The 24,051-nt window shown below is 47.5% G+C and overlaps 1 protein-coding gene across 3 annotated transcripts; it reads left to right on the forward strand.

The window, feature by feature from the left end:
- Nucleotides 1-7,545: 7,545 nt before the first annotated feature.
- FBXO27 (F-box protein 27) lies at nucleotides 7,546-16,340 on the forward strand. 3 transcript variants are annotated; one of them, XM_025854221.2, is made up of 6 exons: nucleotides 7,546-7,813; nucleotides 8,063-8,459; nucleotides 8,581-8,692; nucleotides 8,775-8,870; nucleotides 13,032-13,167; nucleotides 13,768-14,495. In XM_025854221.2, the coding sequence occupies exons 2-6, from the start codon at nucleotides 8,108-8,110 to the stop codon at nucleotides 13,909-13,911; spliced, it is 840 nt and encodes a 279-aa protein (XP_025710006.1). In that variant the 5' UTR covers nucleotides 7,546-7,813; nucleotides 8,063-8,107; the 3' UTR covers nucleotides 13,912-14,495. The 3 variants fall into 3 exon arrangements, with proteins under 3 accessions (XP_025710006.1, XP_073741227.1, XP_073741228.1); XM_073885126.1 differs by having other exon boundaries at nucleotides 8,584-8,692; XM_073885127.1 differs by lacking the exon at nucleotides 13,768-14,495 and adding an exon at nucleotides 15,753-16,340 and having other exon boundaries at nucleotides 7,548-7,813.
- Nucleotides 16,341-24,051: the final 7,711 nt, after the last annotated feature.

Below are 24,051 nucleotides of genomic sequence, written 5' to 3' on the forward strand. Positions count from 1 at the left end.
TGTGGGGAAAACCTCCACACATTTGGTGACCGGAAGTATCAGGAGTGAAGTGTCCTGTGTGAATAGGAAAGGAGACCCACAAGGCGAGAAACACAGTAGAGAAGAAGGAAAAAGGCTGAATAAGATAAACCCCCCACCATATGCTTCCTGATCAAAATACAGATTATTTAAACACCCAGCTTGTATTCTGGTTTAAACAGTGAAGGGGTTCAGGACAGGTCCTCCAGAATGTGTCCCTTTGGCCTATGGATTATTTTGAGCTGAAGGTACTTGAGACCCTGTGAGTTCAAGAGAAACTTTTGCCCCTCCCTTAACTACACAGAAGAATCCCAATTGGGGGCCTTTCCCAGAATAATGGTTATTAACAGAGATAAATTTTATCTGAGTGACCCATCTGTGGGGTAGGGCAAATTTCTAATTACCAAATCCGTGAATTACATTGATTTCCTCTGAAGCCCCAGATCCCTACTCCCTTCTCCTTACTTCAGAAGAACACATAGACCTCATTTTGCCTGAGTGTCTTTGGAACTTCCACGTCTATATGGATTCCCTGTATGTGTGCCTATTAAATTTGATTTTCTCCTGTGAACCTGTCTCATGTCCGTTTGCTTCTTAGTCCAGCTAGAAAATTACCTTTAAGGGGGCCAGGAATTCTTGCTCCCAGACAGCAGGCTATTATCTGAGAATTGTGTTTGGTAAATATTGAGTAAATTGTATTTTGTGGAAGGATTTATTTAGTACATTTGGATTTACAATAAGGCTATGTCCCTTAGAGAGGACTTCTCTACTTCTTTCTCTGCTATCTGTGAAGATCTTTTTATTTCTACCACAGAAATGGCTACTCATGGCCTGTAACTCCTGCTGCCCAAAAAAAGACACCAGGCTTTCAAAGGACAGACCAGTGTCTTCCCCATAATCTGCAGAACTATCCAGACCCGAAGCCCACCACACCCTGGGCCCTTCCAGGCGATGGGCAACAAGATGCTCCCCCATCGTGTTAAGCAAGACCCCTCTTTGTGTTTTGCTTACCCTCACCGGGCGTGGTATGTAGAAGGCATGGTCAAGGTTGACAGGCACTAGGAATGTAGGCACTTTGGCCTGAAGAGCATAAGGAAGACCGGGTGGGAAGGTGCGTTCTACATTCCTGCTATGAAATTCCAAACAGGACAATTTAACAGGACCAGAAAAATTCTCACTCGCGTTTCCCTGCATTGGTCGGTTAAGCATTGCCTTTGGGGTCTGCATCAACGAGTAGAACCTATGAGAGCGTCACCGGAAGCAGGTGTTCACGGCGGCACAAGGGAGGAAGCAACGTCATGAGCCATGGCGTCACCCGAGCTAAGTATTAAACATTAGAGATGAGCAGAGACAAGAACAGTGAGTAATAGAAGATTGCTCCCTTTCTTGCATGATGTGGGCTATTAGATTATCCAGAAGTGACACATCTGGCGATGAACTTGGACACTCCGAAGAACCTCATGGGCACGGGTTGAGCAGTAAGCAAATACGTAAGTACTTCTTCCGTGCCCATTATTCTAAATCTTGAGTGGTAACTTGCCATACCTCACCTGGCGCCATGAATTTAGTGACCACATTTCCAGTGTTTTCTATAGACAGGGACTCCACAAACACATATTTGCCTGGGGACCCAGGCATCCTCAGTGTGGCTCTCGCACCCCACACCCATTCTCCAGCAAATCCTGTCCGTTCCACTTACACATCTATCCAGAAGCATTCACTTCTCCCTGCTCCCATGCCTGTGCCCCAGTCCAGTCTAATCTCCTCTCCTGACACCATCCTGCTTCCCATGCTACCTATAGTCCCTTGTTCCCACATGCAGCCTAGGGCACCTGTGAACACCTAAGTCAGGTCACATCTCCCGTGCTCAGAGCCCTCTGTGGCTCCATCTCACCAGGGGAAAAGACAACACCCCCACAGCCCGCCCTCATCACCTTTCTGGGGGCATTTTTCAACCACTCTCCCTTTTGCTCCCTGGACTCCAACCACATAGGCCTTCTTATTATTCCTTGCTCCTGCCACAGGGCCTTTGCACTTGCCATTCTCCCTTCCCGGAGTACTCCTTCCCCAGATACTGATGTGATCTATCTAAGCCCTTATCCTCTTCTGATCTCAGTTCAAGGGTCAACTTCTCTGTGAGACCCCTGACTCCCCTGCCTGAAACTTCAACCTCATCCCCTGTACTTTCTAACCCCCTCCCCTGCTTTTTTTTTCTTTTCCCATAGTACTCACCACCCTCCTATAGTCTTCATTTATTTACATCTTTACTTATTTGCTTTCAGCTCCAAGAGGGTAAGCGCTTTGCCTGTTGCATTTGCTCCTATGTTCCCCAGCACCTAGCCTGGCAAACAGTCAGTGATCAGTAAATGCTTGTGGAATTTGTGAATTAACGGTGGCACTTCCTCACAGGGTCATAGTTCATTTTAATTATTTCTGCATGGGGCTGCTGCAGGATAACTGTTATGGGCCATATCAGGATACTGTTGTCTAACTCGGGGAGCAAAGGCGACAGCCCACATGTAGTTCAGGAAGAAACGGAGCTTCTGACAGAAGACAGGTGACTTGCCTAGCTCAGGAGGAGGGGTGCTGGGTCTGTCGTCCTCTAGATCTGGTGGAGGGAACTGGTGTTAGTGTGGACGTCGTGGCCCTTGGGGAGGTGGTTTTCTTGTGGGGATTCTGTCTCTGGCATATGGATGGGGAGGTCAAGGGCTGCCAGGATTACCCTGGGATGGTGGTTGAACTTTCCTGAGCCAACATCCTACATGCTGCGTGGGGGCATCTGGTCAGGGCGGGGACTGGATGAAGGAGTCAGGCTCAGCGAGGGGCTGGCGCTCCAGGCTCAGGTGGAGGCAGGTGCCATGAATCCATGAACTTGGAGTAGAGCCGAGAGGGGTTCTGAAGCCAAGACTGGCAGGTTTCAAGCCTTAGCTTTGACAACCCAAATGCTCCTCTGGGCATCTTCCCCCTCCTTCAATCCCACCCCCCTCCCCACCGCGGCTCCTTCTACACGTTTGTCCCACAATGATCATACATATAGCATCGTTTTACGTGTTCTTAAGTTCTACATATGGTATATTGTGCTCACCAGCCTACAATGTCATGTGTGCCCCGAGGACGTGCTTTTGGATTTGTCCATATGGCGATGTGTAGAATCTTTGCTCTTTTGTGTGTCACTAGTTAACTTTTACTTAACGCCCTTTAATAAAGTTTCACAAACTTTTGCATAAAGTATTGCGTATCTTTTGTTGGATTTATTTGGAGCCACCTCGAGGTTTCCATTGCTTTTGTAAATGGAATCTTAATATTTTTCCATGCAAAAAACTCTGAATCGCAGTAAAATGTCAAACTTACCATCTTTTAAAAAAATTTGTATTTATTTTATTTGAGAAAGAGAGAATGTGAGCGAGAGAGAGAGAGAGAGAGGGAGAGCAGGAGCAGGGGGGAAAGGGAGAGGCAGGCTTCCCGCGGAGCAGGGAGCCCGATGCGGGACTCGATCCCAGGACCCTGGGATCATGACCTGAGCTAAAGGCAGATGCTTAACCAACTGAGCCACCCAGGCGCCCCCTGAAATTTACCATCTTAACCAGTTTTCAGTATACAGTCCCTTGATGTCAAGTGCAATTACATCGTTGTGCAACCAACTTCCAGAACTCTTTCCCTCTTGCAAGGCTGAAACTCTGTACTCAATAACTCCTCATTCCTGCCCCCCAGTCCCTGTCCCCTGGTGCCCACCATTCTACTAGGTACTAGGTACCTCATAAGAGGGGAATCCTACAGTTTTTGTCTTTCTGTGACTGGTACACGTTCAGTTCTAGTAGGTACTGTCAAACCATTTTCCAACACGGTAGCCCCTACCTCCACAGGCCGTGGACAGGTTCCAGTCAATTGCTTCACATTCCCACACTGGTTTTCTGTCTCGAGTTTTTTGTATTTTCATCATTCTAGTGGGCGTTACTGGTTTTAATCTGTTTTTCCCTGATGATTGAGGTTAGTGCAATTTGTGGTCGATCTTTTTTTAAATCTACACTTCCACCCAGCCTCCCTGCCCCCACTGGATTATCTTATTTCATTTTTTTTTTAAGATTTCTTTTTTCGGTAATCTCTACACCCAACGTGGGGCTCAAATTCACAACCCCGAGATCAAGAGTTGCACGCTCCACCGACTGAGTCTCCAGCCAGGTGCCCCCACTGGATTATTTTAAAGCAATCCCAGACATCCTTAGCATTTCCTCCAAAAATACTTGCAGGGTGTATCTCTAAAAGATACGATTCTCTCTCTCTCTCCCCTTTTTAGCAAAACCACAATACCATTGTCATACTTGAATGTTCATTTGATCTGTCATTTTGGATATTCCGGCTAGACAGTCCCGCGGGCTGCAGACAGGGTGGAGGGTGGATTCTTCTGGGTGGAGGCAGCCCCTCCTGGCCCTCACCTTCCCCACTCCCTTCAGACCCTCCCAACCCACTGCTCTCCCTTCAGTTCCCCCCCACAACACACACATACACACACACACACACACACACACACACACGCATGCACGCACCCCTTGCTTGCCTGACCCTATTTCTTTTCAAAGGCTGCTAGGCGTATCTCCCACCCAGGTAGCCTGGTGTTTTGATTCTTAAAGCCTTTTATTTTGTTGGTGTGTTTAACCCTGAAAACTGGCCCCGGTCCAACTTTTCTTAAGGTTTTGATTATATCTGTGGCTTCAGTTGGAGGAGTTACTTCTTGTAGGCAAAGGTCTGTGGGTTCTATGGCTCTTTTGTTTATTACTGGATGCATTGTTGACCCCCCCAGAAGCTGGGTTGCGGGGAGAGCCTGGAGGGTTTACGCTGACACCCCAGCTTCTCCCCTGCCCTAGGAAAAATAGGCATTCCAGGGAGGGCTGATTCACACTTTAAGAAAGGGCTGGATTATCCCCAACTGCCTCTGGGAGTAGGCTTCTGTCCAGATACATCCCCACCCTTCTGAGAGCAAGGTTTAACTAGTTACCTGCTCCCTCCGACCTTCCCTCCATACAAAGGGCCTATTCGCTGTCAAGTTTCTTTTCCGGGGATCAAAATACAGCCAGTGGCCTCTGGACAGGAGAGGTAGGGGCACGGAAACCAAGCTGGTGACCCTTTAATGCCCTTGGAATTAATCATACAGCCTACCTCCCAACACCTCAATGTTCCAGAGTTTCTACTTCTGCAAACTGGCCAGGCAGGTAGCCCCCCACCCAACCTCCCAAACACACCTCCAGTGGAGAGAAGCACCAGTACGCCCCGCAACAGGGGAGCCCAACCCACCCCATCCCCACCAGAGCCACCTCCCCAATTTATGGCAAATAATTTCTCAAGCCACCTTTACTCTTTTGAAATGAAATACTTAGATGATTAAACCTACTTCCACAGATAATTCTTAAAATGTTCATAAAATAACCCTAACTATAACATAAAGGTGAGATAAAAGGAGAGACATAATTTTCAAAATCCCCTGGGAACTTGTTCCCCGGGCAGACCTGATGATTCAGAATCCGCGTTTTTTAAAAAAATCTCCCTGGGGAGTTTGATGTAGCCCCAGGATACTCCTCCCTCCCTGTAGGCTCCCTGGAGCTCCATAAAACCCACAGCGGGCACTGCCTAGATGAAGAGATTTTCTGGTTTTGTGCATTGGAGAATAAACCAGTCAAGTCCCCACCAAGCCAAGCACAATCTTCCAGTTGACCCAGTAGCTGCATCCCCTGGACAATTCCGTGTTAACCCACTTTACATTGACATGCAGAATGGAATTGGGTTCTAGGCTCAGATTAACAGGCTTTCTTCCTCCTACACGAGAATGCACAGGACACCAATTATGAGAAGAAAGGAATCCAGGACAGTTCTCTACTGAGTGGCATTGTCTTGTGCATGGCTTCCCAGGGACACCCTCTCCCCATTCCCATGGCACCAAAATGCCCCCATAACCTTCCCAAAGGACCCCTAGGGTGCTTGGCACACCACCCCCCTCCTGGGAGCCATTATTCTGTTCATCACCTTCTAGGTGGTAGGCACTTCTTGACCCCATTTATATTTGTTTGTTTTAAAGATTTTTATTTATTTATTTGAGAAAGAGAGAGAGCCAGGGAGAGCCGAGCAGGAGGGAGGGGCAGAGAGAGAGGCAGACTCCCCTCGGGGGCTCGATCACCATCACCATCACCATCACCATCACCATCACGATCATGGGACCCTGGGATCATGACCCGAGCCTGAGGCAGACGCTTAACGGACTGAGCCACCCAGGCGCCCCTTAAACTTTTTTAACCTTAAAAAAAAAAAACTTTTTTGAACTCATATACTTGGATCATAACCAATTTTCATAACCTCATTATCAAAAAGATTTCCACAGCTGACCTATTATGTGAAAAAAATAATTTTCGTTATGGACAGAAGGGTGTAATATCTAAGATTTGCTTCAAATTTTTAGCGGGGAGCAAGTGGGTGGGAGAGGGGATGAAACCCGACTGGCCAGGAGGTAATCGTGGACCTGGGTGCTCCTTACACCGTTCCACTTTTGCACAGGTTTGAAAACGTCAAAAGTTCGTTGAAAACGTATGTGTTGAAAAGAAATAGGCTAGTGTAATAGTCAATCTATCTTTCAGAATTAAGGTCTCCCACCCAGACTGCTTGTGCCCTATTCCCCTTCCTAGTCTATTCCTCCATAGCATCAATTACCTTCTAACGCACTATGTAATTTACATGTCATGTCTCTTGTTCATCACGGCCCATGTGCATTGTCGTGTGGTTTAATGCTTTAATAATAAAACGGCTTCATTCTTTCCTGTTTACAGAGAGGTTTTCCGGGGTTGGCAGGAGATTTTTATTTTTAATTATTTGCCCAACACTCTATAATTTGCTTATTATGTCTTCTGTTCATCATCTAAAAGTTCCACATGGACAAGGATCCATGTCTGGTTTTATTTGCTGATATTTATAATTACATGTGTGGCTTACATTTTGTTTTTACTGGATAGAGTTAGTATAGAGGTTAAAAGCAGGGATTCTAGAGCCAGCCTGGCTGGGTTCAAATCGAAGCCCTGTCATCTACTGGCTTGGTGACTCTGGGCAAGTCATTTGGCCTCTGCCGGCCTCGGTTTTCTCACCTGTGAAGGGGACACATAGCGGTACCCGCCTCAGGGGGTCGCCACCCTGACTGGTAGGAAGACGTTCTGTAAACGGTGGCCCGTGTTATTTCTGGTTAGAGCACTCATTTTTGGAGTCAAATAGATACGCCTTTGGCGCCTACCCCACCTGTTTTCTCCCGTGAAACGGGGATAACGTTGCCCCGCCATAAAGGCGATGGGGATTTTTTAAAGGAGTGAACGGGTGTGAGGCCTCCCGCCGGGATGCCTGACCAAAATAACTGCAGTTGTTCCTCGCCAGGCGTCCTGCGGCGGAGTTACCCGCACTCCAAGAGGCGGGCGGGTGCAGACAGACCCCGGATCCCGGCGGCCCCGCCCCTCCCTCGTCTGCGGCGTCAGGTCCGGTTCGGTAGTCCTCCCCCACACCCCCCACTGTGGGAATACCTGGGAAGGAGGGCGTCTGGCGAGGACGGATGGTGCGGGAAGGGGCTGGCTGGGGGCCGGGGTGGGGCCGCTGGGCAGCCAGAGGGAAGAGAGCGCAGAGACCGGCCGATCAGAGGGAGGTTGGGGTAGGGGCTGGGAAATGCTGGCTGTTAAAAAGGGAGGGCCTGACGAGTAAAAGGATGGACGCTGGGAGGGGGACGCAAGGGGACAGAAGAGAGCCCGCCGGCGAGGGGCCCTGGCTCTGATCCAAGGTAGGACTCGGGGGGTTGGCCGGCCCCGGCGGGAGCGCTCAGGGCCGGGTGCGCGGGGCGGGCTGGATCTGTTGCAGGGCCAGACGGGTTGGGAAGCTGGGGGCTTGGGACCCGGGGCCGGAGCCGGGGCGGGGCCGGGGCCGGAGCCGGGGCTGGAGCCGGAGCCGGAGCCGGGGCGGGGCCGGCGGCAGCTGCGCGCGCGCCGCGGAGGCTGCATGCCCCTGACTCCTTGACCTTACTCTCCCGCAGTCACCACCGAACCTGGCGCGGGCTGGCGGGGGGTCGGCGGGGACCATGGGTGCCTCGGCCTCCCGGGGCCGGCCCGCCCGGGTCCCCGCGCCGGAGCCCGAACCCGAGGAGGCGCTGGACCTGAGCCAACTGCCACCGGAGCTGCTCCTGGTGGTGCTGAGCCACGTGCCCCCGCGCACCCTGCTGGGGTGCTGCCGCCGGGTGTGCCGGGGCTGGCGCGCCCTGGTGGACTGCCAGGCCCTGTGGCTGCTCATCCTGGCCCGGGACCACGGCGTCCTGCTGCCGCTCGCCCGCAGCTGCCTGCCCCCAGCCCGCGACGGCAGGCCCAGCCTCCTGGGCCGCTTCTGCGAGCGCCGACCGATCGGACGCAACCTCATCCGCAACCCCTGCGGCCAGGGTGGGGAAGCGCGGGGCCGGGGGGCGGGGCCGGGGGCGGGGCTTCATCGGAGCCGGTGGGAGGTGGCGGCCCGCGGGTGGGCGGGCGAGGAACTTGGGCGCAAGCCTCTTGTATTTGACAGAAGGCCTCCGGAAATGGATGGTGCAGCACGGTGGGGACGGCTGGGTGGTGGAGGGAAACAGGTCAACGGTGCCCGGGGCCCCCTCGCAGACCTGCTTCGTGTCTTCTTTCAGGTGAATGTCCTACCCCGCAAGGGCCGGGCCCGTTGTGAGGAAGACCTGCCCGTTCTCATTGACCTTTCTCCCTCTTTCCTAGCTGGTGTCGCAAAAAGCAGGTGTTGGACCTGGAGGAGGAGGGTTTGTGGCCAGAGCTGCTAGATAGTGGCAAGATTGAGATTTGTGTCTCTGATTGGTGAGTATGATGACAAAAACAGCCCTTTGCTCAGCACTGAGCACAGGCGCCATGACCATTGCGTGGGTGACTTCATTGAGGCTGCCTCTAACAATCCCTTACAGATAAAGAGATGCAGCTCAGGGAGATGAATGACTTAACCATTGAGCCCCTTTCCTCACCCCCAAATGGAGCCGGATTGCACGATGCCAGATTGGATCCAGTTACAGAAGGACTTGACCCAGCTCAGTCCTGTCTGTGAATGACATGCTCCTTGCCTTAGGAGGTCGCAGTGTAGGATAGTTGCCTAAGTTGAAAAAGTCTGGAGCCAGACTTTTCCACGTTTCTGGCTCTGCATCTTCATGGCTTTGGGCAAGTCCCAGTGTGCCTCGGTTTCCCCATCTTTACAAGATAGGGTTACATGTCAAACACATAGCCAGTGCTTTATAAGGGGGAAGTGTTTTAGTTGTGTTTTTTCGGGTTTTGTTTTTTGTTTTTGTTTTTCTGAGCCTTGATCCTCTGAGAATGTATATTTCAAGACCTCAGATTTTTCAGAGCTTTGGTTGCAATCGAGAGGTTCAGAAAGGGGAGGAGATTTGCTCTGGTGGCACAGCTAGGGATTGGGGAGACCTGAAATTAGGCTCAGACTCCTCTGTAGAGCTTACGCTCTGTAGTGATGGTCTTGAAACTAGGGTATGTGTACACGAAGACTTTCCAAGGGATATGTGACCCAGATCATTTCAAAGGAGGCAATTCCAGATCCTCTACAGCTGTGTTCCCTAGTCCTAAAATTACCAGCTACATATCATATCTCTGGTGGTAACATCATATGGTTTGTTCTTGTCCAGTCCCTTTCTCAGAGTCCTCAAGTCTTACAGAAAAAGCAAGCCCCTCACTATGGTGTGTGGCCCCCCCCAGATGTAAAAACTACCAGAGAGTTAGGCAAAGTGACTGCTTGAAATTTCAGCCTTACCAAATTCACTTTTACTTCGGTTTTTTGTTTTGTTTTTAAGTAGGCTCCATGCCCAACGTGGGGCTTGAACTCAAGACCCTGAGATTAAGAGTTGTGTGCTCTACTGACTGAGCCAGCCAGGTGCCCCCAAGTTCACTTTTTTTTTTAGATTTATTTATTTATTTGAGAGAGGCAGGGGGGAGGGAGGAGAGACCCCCAAGCAGACTCCCAGCTGAGCACAGAGCCGGACGTGGAGCTCAATCCCACAACCCTGAGATCATGACCTGAGCCGAAATCAAGAGTCAGACGCTTAACCAACTGAGCTACCCAGGCACTCCCAAATTCACTTATAACTAAAGACACCCTAACTTACCCCCACTCTGCAAATCCATCTCATTAGGAGATGTGTTTTACAATAAAATTGTTTTTAATTTAGTCATTATGTTATCAAACTGTTGTAACATATTTGTGTTATTTTGGTCAGCGGTGTGCCCTTTGATCGTAACAATTAGTGGTTCCAAAATTTTACTGTCCATTATGCAAGAACACTGAAAACTCCCAACGCCCAGGTCACACCCCACCCCAGTTAAATCAGAGTGCCTGTGGGTGAGAGCTGAGTCTCAGTATCTGAGAAGTTTAGAGCTGACTGCAAAGTTAGCGGGCACAGTCCCCAAGACCAACCTCAAATCGACACCAGCTGTAAGTTTGGGGGATTCGCAAAACCACCCTCACCTTCCATAATTCACTGGGAAGACTCATAGAACTCACTGAACGATTACATGATTACAGTTTATTACAAGGAAAACATAACAAATCAAAAATGAGACAACGGAAGAAGAGCTAGGGCAGCATCAAAACACAAAAGTACCAAACACAGAGCTTCTGTTGCTCTCTTGCCATGGAGTCAGGATGCAATCCTGCCCTGGCAGCCATGTGACAATATGCATGGAATATTGCCGACCGGGGAAGTGCACCTGAGCTTCATTGCCCAGAATTTCTACTGGGGTTTCATCCCGTGGTTAATCTCGGCCTCCTGGTCAACTGATACCACCTGACATACCCTAAGCCACATTGTTGGGTCTTTCTGGAGTGGCTAGCCCCCACGGTGAGACTGTCTGTGTGGATGTGGCCACCAACCACTGTAATCCCATTGGTAGGCTATCCGGTATGACCCAAGGTCCCCAGGCAAACAAAGATACTTCCGGCAGCCATAATATTCCAAGGATCCAGAAAGAACCTCCCAGAAGCTGAGAGCAAAGCCCCGCCATACCTCCGGACAAGGCTAAATTCTTTGCTATATAATACCTTGTCAACATCCCAGATGATTCCAGGGGCGCCTGGGTGGCTCAGTCATTAAGCATCTGCCTTCAGCTCAGGTCATGATCCAAGGGTCCTGGGATCAAGCCCCGCATCGGGCTCCCTGCTCACTGGGAAGCCTGCTTCTCCCTCTCCCACTCCCCCTGCTTGTGTTCCTGCTCTTGCTATCTCTGTCCTGTCAAATAAATAAATAAATAAATTCCAGATGATTCCAATCTGCAGCCAAGTCTGGGAACCGCTTCTGGGTAATAATTCAATCCCAAAGGAAAAATGTGAACACTTAGATCTTTATGGTCACAGAAAAAAATTTTAATTTCTGTTCATATACGTATATTTTGGTGTGTGGTTGGCAGAGCGCAGTATGGAGGGACGGTCTTTTGACTGGTCAGAAGAAAATAAGAATATGTCACTATTACATGAGGACAGAATTGTGCAGGAGAAGTAGAGCAGACATCTAATTCTAAGAAGTAGAATGATGAGAAGTCTCAGAAAGAAGAAACTTATTTGTGTATTTTTACAGCCTGTTACCCTTGAGTTAAACTTTTAACTTCTAGCATCAAAAGTGTACATTTTTTAAGTTTACATATTTTATTTATGTATTTATTTATTTATTTATTTAAAGTGTACATATTTTAGGTATGTGACTCTGAATTATCACAGAGTGAACACATCCGTGTTACCAGCTCCTTTCCCATCATTACCCATCCAGGGTAGCCGCCATCCTGAATTCTGTTACCATAGATAAGTTCTGTCCATTTTTTTTTTAAGATTATTTATTTGACAGAGAGAGAGAGCACAAGCAGGGGGAGAGGCAGAGGGAGAGGGAGAAGCAGGCACCCCACTGAGCAAGGAGCCCGATGTGGGGCTCAATCCCAGGACCCCGGGATCATGAACTGGGCTGAAGGCAGATGCTTAACCAACTGAGCCACCCAGGCGCCCCAAGTTCTGTCCATTTTTGTACTTGAGAGAGAGAATGAGTCCCACGGTATATGTTTTGTTTCTAGCTTATGAACTGCATGTTTGTAAATTGATTCCTCATTGTGTGTAACTGCAGTGAGTTTGCTTTCATTGCTGTGTACTATTCTATTATGTGCATATACCTTAATTTATCCATTTACCATCGATGGACAATTGGATGTTGTTGTGTTTTGTTTTGTTTTTAATATTGCTGGGTATCCCGGGTCACCTGGGTGGCTCAGTTGGTTAAGTGACTGCCTTCGGCTCAGGTCATGGTCCCAGGGTCCTGGGCTCGAGCCCTGCATCAGGCTCCCTGCTCGGCAGGAAGCCTGCTTCTCCCTCTCCCAATCCCCCTGCTTGTGTTCCCTCTCTCTCTCTGTCTCTCTCTCTCTGTCAATTAAATAAATAAAATCTTTAAAAAATATATTGCTACCCAGCAATCCCATCATGACTAAATATAGATTCCTGTGGTCCTTTTATTTTATTTTTTAAAGATTTTATTTTTAAGTAATCTCTCTACCCATGTGGGACTCTAATGCTCCACCGACTAAGCCAGCCAGGCGCTCCCCCCGTGGTCCTTTTCAATGACTGAAAGTTGTATTTTAAAATGTCAATGTACCCATTGGAAATTACATCTTTTGCCACCGTTTAAACATTGAGCAATTTCCATTGTCACCTGAATAATACTGGAGGAGGTGCCTTGAAGGGTGGCTGCTCTGGGTCACTGCTTCGAGAATGCATGTGCTTGCAGACCAGCTGGGGACCTCGTTTAATACAGATTCTGAGTCACTGGGTCTGCAGTGGGGCCAAGCTCCCAGGTGACACAGGTTGTGCTGAGCCGAGGACTATGTTTTGGATTTGCAGACACAGGGAGGCCATTCTGGGGGGGAGGCAGGCAGACACCCAAAGAGATGAGGTGGGCATATCCAGCCTTCAAGGCCTCCCTCCTCCTGCAGGTGGGGAGCCCGACACGACAGTGGCTGTATGTACCGACTCCTTGTCCAACTTCTAGATGCCAACCAGACTGTCCTGGATAAATTCTCTGCTATGCCTGTCCCCATCCAGCAGTGGAACAACAATGTCTGCTTTCAGGTGAGTCTCTGGCAGGGACACGGGGAGAGGGGTGGTGGGGCCTGGGAACATTATCTGTTACCTCTTGGGTTTCTATAAGGAGGGCTCTGCTGGGGATGCTTCTGGTTCCTGTCTCTCGGGTAGTTGCTTTCAGACAATGGCTGGAGCTGAAGAGCTGGGTGGGGTGTGTGGGTGTGTGTGTTTGTGTACATGTGTGTACGTGTGTACGTGTGCATATAGCAGCTGGTGGCTTCATTTAGTCCCAGAGCTTCAGTATGGGATCTCTCTGTGAGGGCTGGTTTGGATTTCCTTGAATCATGGCCACCTCGGGGCAGCCAGACTCAACTTACTAGTGGCTCAGGATTCCACCAGGAAGGTTCTAGAGAAACCCAAAGAAGTTGCATTGCCTTTTCTGACTTAGCTTTGGAAGTCACTTGGCGGAAGTCACTCAGCATCACTTCCGCAATGCTCCTGGTTACGAACAAAACCCACCCACCCAGACTCAAGGAGACAGGAATTAGGATGAGGAACCATGTGATTCCACTGAGCCAGAAGGCCCCAGCCTCAGCTTTCAAGAAGAAGGCTGGGGCACAACCTGCCTGATCTCTTCTCTACCTACAGGTCACCCACGTGTTCTCCAACATCAAGATGGGCGTCCGCTTTGTGTCTTTCGAACACTGGGGCCAGGACACACAGTTCTGGGCTGGTCACTATGGAGCCCGTGTGACCAACTCCAGTGTGGTCGTGCGGGCCCGGTTGTCTTAGTTGAGGGCTGTCCTTGCCCAACAACCTGACCAGTGCCTTCCAGGACTGGGGACCACTGGCCAGAACTTCTCATTAGCCAAGGGCATGTGCCTCCCTGGCATCCTGGGTACTCCAGGATCCCTTCGAGGGTTCTGCCAGGCCCCCTCTTCAGGTTCTAGAAACTACTAGAAGAAAGTTCTTACTTCAAAGTTACCTATCACTGTTATAGGGCAGTCCTCCCTCCGGAGGCCCTCTGATTCAGCCCCAGTCCCATCTGGCCTGTCTCCTCTCCTTTCTGCTTTCAGGGGGCTTTATCAGTCTCTTTAGAGAAGGCCGCTCATCTCTGAAGTAGAACCTTGTCCTTATAGCTGGGAAAATTCCAGCCACCTTGGGTGGCAAACTTAACCCCCTGCAGCTTCAAGGCTGGGAACCAGGTCTCACGGCTGAAAGTCAGCCAGTTCAGAAAATGTGTGGAGACCCTCAAGGAACCCCTGTGATTGTATGGTGTATAAAATTAGTTTTTATTTTGAAATTTTGTGCAAACATCGAAAGAATAATATATCAGCAACAACTATCTGCCGATCATATGTAATAAATTTGTTATTTTGCCAAAAGTGCCTCAGATCTTTGAAGTAGGAAATATAACTTTACTGTCTTGGTTACTACTTGGTTTGAACGCAACAAATTGTCCCAGCGGGGGAAAGGAAACTACAGAAGAAAACACCCAATAGAAGGGACAGTGGGTGTGGGTACAGCATCAGGGTGGCACCACACTTGTGAATTTCTAGATGGGAGCCAGGATCAGGCTGTCCTCATGCCAGTCCAGGGTCATGGCTAACTCATGGCTGGTGGGTCAGTGAAATGTTCTAGGTCATCTTTTTTTTTTTTTTAAAGATTTTATTTTTAAGTAATCTTTACACCCAGTGTGGGGCTTAACTCACAACCCTGAGATCAAGAGTCGCACACTGTACTGATGGAGCCAACCAGGTGCCCCTAGATGTTCTAGGTCTTCTGATGTGATGCACCTGAAATGTGCCATTGCCTTTGCTGTATCCCAGGATGAACTGCTCATTGGAGGGGTCAGGCCTTCCGCCCCTTTCTTGCCATAGAAGGGAAACCCCAGCAGAGAAGGAGCCAAACACACCCAGAGGTGGCATGTTTTGCCAGTTTCTTAAAAAAGGGATTGTGACAGGTTGAAACAGACATAAGAGTCATGACCAGATGGAGTGTGTGGGCCTTGAGTAGATACTGGTTTGGACAGTTCAGCTCTAGATGGTATTTTTGAGTCAACTGGGGGAATTTGGATATGAGGAATATGGGAAACATCTAGGAAGGGAAAGATGGAGACCACTGCCTTAAAAAAAAAAAGCAGCCATATAATTTAATTTTGGCACATGTTGTATGTGTGTGTGTGTGTGTGCGTGTGCCAAAGTTAATGATACCACTTTATACACACACGTGTACATACAATTATTTATATCCTGGATTACCTTCTGGGTGTGTGCATAGATATGTATATATATATATTCAGAAGAATAAGAATATTACCTATAGGGGCGCCTGGCTGGCTCAGTCTGTAGAGCATGTGACTCTTGATCTCAGGGTCGTGAGTTCAAGCCCCATGTTGGACGTGGAGCTTACTTAAAATAAAAAAAGAATATTAACTACAGTGTTACAGGGTTAGTGCAATGGTGATCTCTGGTCATGGTGATTTTGTATTTATTTTGCTTCTCTGTATACAAGAGACACAAGAAGACAAATACATAGTATCCTCCAATGCAACTTCCCTCCCCTTCTAGAAAGAACCACATTTCCAAGGCATCTTTGCTGACAGGGTTTTTGTTTGTTTTATTTTGTTACAGAGAATTTGAAATATATACAGAAGCAGAGAGAAGAGTATTCTAACGATGTATCTACTCCCCAGCACCAATTTTATCAGATTATGGCCAGTCTTCAGCCCACATCCCCATCGATTCTCCCCTCTTCCATATTGTTTTTTTTAATACTTTTTTATTTTGAAACAATCTTAAATGTAACAGAGAAGTTATAGGTATGTCACAAAGCCTCTTCCCCCTGAAACAAATAGTACATTTTCAGCATCACTGCAAAATTCTTTTGTGTGTATTTTCTACATCTGGGGACATCCTCCTGCATAACCACAATACAACCATCCAAATCATGATGGTCATGTCAATTCAATAACTGCCCCAAAGGTCTGAGCTAGCTGGCCTTGCCTTAGAAAGGCCTGTTGGCAAGGCGACTGGGTGGCTCAGTCGGTTAAGCGTCCGACTCTTTATTTTGGCTCAGGTCATGATCCCAGGGTCATGAGATCGAGCACTGTGCTGGGCATGGAGCCTGCTTAAGATTCTCTCTCTTCCCCTCCCCTCTTCCCACCTCTCTCTCTTAGAAAGAAAGAACGACAGGAAGGAAGGAAGGAGGGAGGGAGGGAAGGAGGGAAGGAAGGAAGGAAGGAAGGAGGGAGGGAAGGAAGGAAGGAAGGAGGGAGGGAAGGAAGGAAGGAAGGAAGGAAGGAGGGAGGGAGGGAGGGAGGGAAGGAGGGAAGAAAGGAAGACCTGTTTGCTTTGCTGGGTGGCTCAATCAGTTGAGCATCTGCCTTCGGCTCAGGTCATGATCCTAGGGTCTGGGATCGAGCCCCATGTCGGGCTCTCTGCTCAGTGGGGAGCCTGCTTCTCCCTCTCCCTCTGCCTGCCGCTCCCCCTGCTTGTGCTCTCTCTCTCTCCGTGTCAAATAAATAAAATCTTTAAAAAAAAAAAAAAAGGCCTGTTTGCAAAGTTGGCCCTTAGCTGGCATCTGGGAACTTGAATTTTGGAAGTGTTCCCACCATTACCTAACTGATAAGGGTGGCTCTTGGCGCTTAGACTATTTGTACAAACAGTATGGTTTATGCTGAACACTTGCTGTCATTCTGGGAGCCTGGGATTTTGGTACAAGCCAGGCAGAAAGAAGGTGTCTCTAGGACTAACCCCCCAGTGAAACCCTGGGGTGCTGAGTCTGTGATGAGCTCCCCTGGGCATCACACACCTGCTGCTACATTTTTGTTGCTGGGTCAAGACTACACTCTGCGTGATCCATCGGGGGAGGGAGAGGACCCAAGGAACCTGCACGTAACCCTCCAGTGTCTGTATCTTTTTACCTTATGATCCAGCTGTGCATACAACCGCACCACTGTACTCCGGGGTGAGTACAACTATGTACTGAGTTTCATGAGTCCTTCTGGCAAATATCTGAGCATGGGGTAGTCCTGAGATTATACACACAAACACACACACACACACACACACACACACACACGTTGGTTTGTTTTCTATATACTATGGCATTTTGAGAGCTTAAAAGGCCTTTTTGGGGTGCCTGGGTGACTTGGTCACCCAGACCTAACCGTAGGCCTCTGCCTTCGGCTCAGGTCCTGATCCCAGCGTCCTGGGATCGAGCCCCATGTCAGGCTCCCTGCTCAGTGGGGAGCCTGCTTCTCCCTCTACCCTTCCCCACTGCTCATGATCTCTCTCCCTCTCAAATAAATAAATCTAAAAAAAAAAAAGACCTTTTTGGCTGGGGCGAGATGGTGCCTCCTAGCCAGTTCTTAGAGACAGCAAAGAACCCAGCCTGAGAATGCCTTTGATACGCAAACGAACCAATCCAGAGCCAGACTTCCTCCAACCGGCTCCAGGCACTATTCCTCAGCCTCATCGCCCAAGGGCCAGGTGCCACGCAACTAGGGACCACCCCTACTGAAATCACACACACTGACCAGTCCTAAATGGTTCACCCTGCCCTGCCTTTCCAGAGGAACCCCAATAAAGGCCGTGGCTTAAACCTACCCCTAGGTCCTGCCTCCTGCCTCCTGGCCACGCTGTCTTTCCCATGGGGCTCTGCGTGGCACCCCTCCTGTCTCCCGGACCCCTGAGTGTAATAAACCGATTTCCCGAGCCTCTCCTCCGTCTCCCCTTGTGCCTGCACCCAACACACCATCTCGTGAAAGAATACAAAACAATAAAATGTTGTATGCTTGTAATATACACTAGAGAGATCATCCGGATCAGGGAGAGCTACCGCAAAAACAAGGGGTGTGCTTGTGTATGCGTGCGTGTGACACTCTTGTTTTTGCAGTCAGTGGGGGTATTGGAAGCAAGCACAAGGCTCTGTAAATAATGATTTTTGCTATAATTTTGGCCTGTTGGAGCCTTTGGAGAAAAGGAGGCGAGATGCAGAGAGGCCACCTTCAATCTATAGGCAAATGCCCCTTTGGAGTTTTGAAACAGTTTTAGCTTGCTAATGAAGATCAAATGCCTGACCCTCAGTGGCTGTTGATTTTCCAGCCTGGTGTGCCAACACACACACACACGCACACAAACACGCAGGAGTGTGCGCACACGCACATAGATTGTGGGTCAGCAAAAATCTTTATTTTACCGTCAGTTTGATTGTTAGGTTTTTTTTTTTTAAGAGAAAGCACTTTTTTTTTAAAAGATTTTTATTTATTTATTTGTCAGAGAGAGAGCACAAGCAGGGGGAGCAGTAGAGGGAGAGGGAGAAGCCGGCTCCTCAATGAGCAAGGAGCCCGATGTGGGACTCGATCCCAAGACCCTGGGATCATGACCCGAGCTGAAGGCAGACGCTTAGCGACTGAGCCACCCAGGCGTCCCGATTGTTAGTTTTTTTTAAGTAGATCGTTTTTTAAAGAGCAGTTTGAGGTTCATGGTGAAATTGAGCAGGAAGTGCAGATCCAGTATATTCCTCTCCCCACACGCAGAGGAGGCCTCCCCCACTACCCACCAGAGAGGGACATTTGTCAATCCCTGAACGTACATCAACACATTATTTATGACCCAGAGTCCATTGTTCACATTAGGGCTCACTCTTGGTGTCATACATGGTATGGGTTAGGACAAATGTATGATGACATGTATCCACCATTATAGTATCACATGGAATAGTTTCACTGCCCTAAAAATCCATTCTGCCTGTTCATCCCCTCCCCCCTCCTCCCCGACCTCTGGCAACCGCTGATTCTTTTACTGTCCCCATAGTTTTGCCTTCCAGAATGTCATAGCTGGAATCATACGGTATGTAGCTTTTTTTCAGATTGGTTTCTTTCACTTAGTAATATACACTTAAGGTTCTTCCATGTCTTTATATGGCTTGATAGCTTATTTGTTTTTAGCCCTGCATAATATTCCATTATCTGGGTGGACCATAGTTTACTTATCCATTCACCTACTGAAGGACATTTTGGTTGCTTCCAAGTTTGGGTGATTATTTTTTTTTTAAGATTTTATTTATTTACTTGACAGAGAGAAACACAGTGAGAGAGGGAACACAAGCAGCAGGAGTGGGAGAGGGAGAAGCAGGCTTCCCACCGAGCAAGGAGCCCGATGCGGGGCTCGATCCCAGGACTCTGGGATCATGACCTGAGCCGAAGGCAGATGCTTAACAACTGAGCCACCCAGGTGCCCCAAGTTTGGGCGATTATGAATAAAGCTGCTATAAACATCCGTGTGCAGGTTTTTGCATGTGGACATAAGTTTTCAACTCTTTGGAGTAAATGCCAAGAGGCTTGATTACTGGATCATATGGTAAGAGTATGTTTAATTTGGTAAGAAACTATCTTCCAAAGTGGCTGGACCCCATTGTGGATTCCCACCAACAATGAATGGGAGTTCCTGTTGCTCCTCACCCTCATCAGCACATGGCGTTATCATGGATTTGGGCCAATCTTTTTTTTTTTTTTTTTTTTTGACAGAGAGAGAGAGCACAAGCAGGGGAAGTGACAGGCAGAGGGAGAGGGAGAAGCAGGCTCCCCACTGAGCAGGGAGCCCAACACGGGGCTAGATCCCAGGACCCTGAGATCATGACCTGAACTGACAGCAGACGCTTAACCGACTGAGCCGCCCAGGTGCCCCAATTTGGGCCATTCTAGTAGGTGTGTAGTTGGAAGCTCTTTCTGCCCACCAGTCCTATCCCCACAGTTTAATAAAACCACCTTTTTTTGCACTGAAAAAAAAATAGGTGTGTAGTAGTAGCCCATTTTTTTTTTAAGATTTTATTTATTTATTTGACAGAGAAAGAGAGCAAGAGTTCACAAGCAGGGGGAGAGGCAGAGGAAGAGGGAGAAGCCGACTTTCTGCTGAGCAGGGAGCCTGATGTGGGGCTCGATCCCAGGACCCTGGGATCCTGACCTGAGCCGAAGGCAGCTGCCCAACCAACTGAGCCACCCAGGCACCCCATAGCCCATTGTTGTTTTAATTTGCATTTCCCCAATGACATATGATGTCAAACATCTTAGATCCTTATTTGCCATCCGTATTATCTTCTTTGGTGAGATGTCTGTTCGGGTCTTTTGTTCATTTTTGAATCAGATTGTTCATTTTCTCATTGAGTTTGAAGAGTTCTTCATATATTTTGGATAGCAGTCATTTATCAGATATGTCTTTTCCAAATATTTGTCCCCCCAGTCTGTGGCTTGTCCTCCCACTCTCTTGAAGGAGTGTATACTTTCAAGTAGGTCAATTTGAGCTCTAAGACTGACAAGGTAAAAAGGGCTTAGGAAAGCTGTTCTCCTCATTGGGACTTGGAACAAGATCTTCCAGTTCTTCCACAGAGCTTTGCTGCTGCCAAAGAAAAGCCTCTGGCTTTTCTGGATTCCTGCACTCACAGATCCTAATTGCCTGGACCTGACTCTAAGCCCAAACCTGATACTGTCTGCTGGGGACTGTTTCTTTCTCAGCGTGAACTGTGCTCAGTGGAAAGGAGGCATCCACTCAGTGAACAGGGCTTCACTCTCGGACGTTGGCAGATGGAAAACAGCCTGAACTGTGCAAACATCATGGACCCCAGCTGGACCACTGGGTCACATAAGAATGCCCACAGGAAAAGGCTTCTTTTTGGAAGGAACCGTCGAAAATCAAGCTACTGCTCAGCTCTCTATTTCTGATGTGGATCCTAATTTCTAATGCAGTTCTATCTTGTGATTCCTGCCAAGAGCTGCAAGCTGGGGGAGAGCTCATCACAGGGATTGTGACCCCTCTGGGCACATCACAGTGGACTCTGGACCCCTGTGGACGGGTGTTGCACTGCTGTTGGCTTATGTTCTGCTTTCCCGATTAGTGGCAGTTTGCAACAATGAACTCAGTCTGACTCTACTTCCCTCCTCTTTCTCCTGATATGTGCACCTCGGGAAGGCAGCTTGATTACTAAGTGCAGCTGTCCTCAGATGAGGCTGATCTTCTTCATGCTGCTCACTGGATAAATGATCAGGACAAAAGGGGTAGGGGTTGTATTAAAATGATTCTGGGGGCACCTGGGTGGCTCAGTCGTTAAGCGTCTGCCTTCAGCTCAGGTCATGATCCCAGGGTCCTGGGATCGAGCCCCGCATCGGGCTCCTTGCTCAGCGGGAAGCCTGCTTCTCCCTCTCCCACCCCTCCTGCTTGTGTTCCCTTTCTCGCTGTCTCTCTCTCTCTGTCAAATAAATAAAAATCTTTAAATAAAAAAAAAATAAAATAAAAAATAAAATGATTCTGAAAATTGTTGAATATTCAGGTTTTTGTCCTGACCAATTCCTGGATATGGTGTGTCTTTCTCTCTCTCTCTTTTTTCTTAAAGATTTTATTTATTTATTTGACAGAGAGAGAAAGAGAGCACAAGCAAAGGGAGCCGCAGGAAGAGGGAGGCAGAGGGAGAAGGAGAAGCAGGCTCCCCGCTGAGCAAGGAGCCTGATGCAGGGCTTGATCCCAGGACTCTGAGATCATGACCTGAGCCGAAGGCAGACACTTAACCGGCTGAGCCACCCAGGTGCCCCATGGTGTGTCTTTCTCATTAACTTTTATAAAAATGTTTTTCTCTTGAAAAAAGCATAGAAGACACAAGGGAATCCCTTACTGCAGAGATAAAAGAACTAAAATCCAGTCAGGCCAAAATTTAAAATGCTACAACCGAGATGCAAACCCAAACAGATGCCATAAAAATGTTTTTCTGTGAAAATGCTTTTGTCCCTTATTGCACCCAACCCTTCTGGATAAAAAGTTTGAATGAGAATTTTATAAAATAAATTTGGAATTCTTAAGTACACACACACACATATGCACACAAACTGTTACAGCTAATAACTTAATAACTGAATTCAGGAAAGTTGCAGGATACAAGATCAATATACAAATTTCACTTGAATTTTTATACACTACCAATGATCATTAATGAATGAAATTAAGAAAACAATTCCATTTACCATAGCATCAAACTGAATAAAATACATAGGAGTAAATTTAACCAAGGAAGTGAAATACTTGTACACTGAAAACTACCGAACATTGCCGAAAGAAATTAAAGAAGACATAAATAAATGGAAAGATACCCCAGGTTCATTTATTGGAAGACTTAATATTGTCAAGATGACAATGCTCTCCAAATTGACCTACAGATTCAAAATAATCCCTATCAAAATTCCAACTACCTTTTTTGTAGAAATGGACAAGCTTATCCTAAAATTCATATGGAATTGCAAGGGGCCCCAATTGCAATTTTAAGCAATCTTAAAAAGAATAAAATTATAGGATTCACGCTTTCGAGTTTCAAGACTTAGTACAAAACTACAGTAATCAAAACAGTGTGGTACTGGCATAAGGATAGACATATAGATCCATGGAATAAAATTGAGAGTCCAGAAAAAAATCTCATCTACATTCAATTGATTTCCTGCAAAGGTATCAATACCATCCAATGGGAAGAGAATTGCTTTTTCAACAAATGGTGTGAGACAACTGGATGACCATGTAAAAGAATGAAATCGAATCCTTAGCTCACACCATATACAAAAATCAACTCACAGTGGATCAAAGACTTAAATCTAAGAGCCAAAACTATAAAGTTCTTAGAAAATATAGCAGTCAATCTTCATGACCTTGGATTTGGCAATTGATTCTTAGATATGGCACCAAAAGCACAAGCCACAGAAACAAAGATAGATAAATTGGACTTCCTCCAAGTTAAAAACTGATGTGCATCAAAGGACACCATCAAGAGAGTGAAAAGACAACCTACAGAATGGAAAAGAATATTTGCAAATCATTATCTTATAAAAGCCTAGTATCCAGAATATAGAAAGAACTCTCACGCTCAACCATGAAAAAATAGCCCAGTTTTTAAATGGGCAGAGAACACGAATAGATACTCCTTTCTGCAAAGAAGATATACAAGTGGTTGATAAATATACGGAAATATGTTCAACATCATTAGTCATTATGGAAATGCAAATCGAAACCACAATGAGACACCACTTTACACCCACTAAGATGACTATGAGCAAAAGCGTGGAAAATAACAAATGGTGGTGATGTGAAAAATTGGAACCTCAGACACTGTGGGTCTGTGGGAATGTGAAATGGTACAGCTGCTTGGGAAGGCAGTCTGACAGGTCTTCAAAAAGTTAAACATAGGGGCACCTGGGTGGCTCAGTCGTTAAGCGTCTGCCTTCAGCTTGGGTCATGATCCCAGGGTCCTGGGATCGAGCCCCGCATTGGACTCCCTGCTCCGCGGGAAGCCTGCCTCTCCCTCTCCTGCTCCCCCTGCTTGTGTTCCCTCTCTCGCTGTGTCTCTCTCTGTCAAATAAATAAATAAAATCTTAAAAAAAAAAAAGTTAAACATAGAATTACCGTATGACCTGGCAATTTCATTCCTACACATATACCTAAGGAGCCTTGAAAACGTGTTCACACAAAAATGTGTATGTGAATGTTCAGAGCAGCATTATTCATAATAGCTGAGAAGAGGAAGTAGCCCAAATGTTATCAACTGATGAACGGTTAAACAAAATGAAATATATCCATACAATGGAATATTATTCAGCCAGAAAAAGGATCGGAGGTGGGGAGGAATGAGTACACTACAACATGAAGTCGCCTTGAAAACCTTATGCTCAATGAAAGAAAGCAACATACGATATGATTCCATTTCTGTGAAATGCCCAGAATAGGCAAATCCATAGGGACAGAAAATAGACTAGTGGTTGCCAGGGGATGAGGAGAGGAGGAAGGGAGAGTGACCCTTATTGGTAGTTTCTTTATGGAGGGATGAAATGTTCTGGAGCTATATGGTGAAGATGGTTGTACAACACTGTGAATGTACTAAAAGCCATTGAATTGTACATTT

The sequence above is a fragment of the Callorhinus ursinus genome, unplaced genomic scaffold (genome assembly GCF_003265705.2).
Source record: "Callorhinus ursinus isolate GAN/ISIS: 27379988/994484 unplaced genomic scaffold, GSC_fseal_2.0 scaffold61, whole genome shotgun sequence".
In the NCBI taxonomy this organism is placed as follows: Eukaryota; Metazoa; Chordata; class Mammalia; order Carnivora; family Otariidae; genus Callorhinus; species Callorhinus ursinus.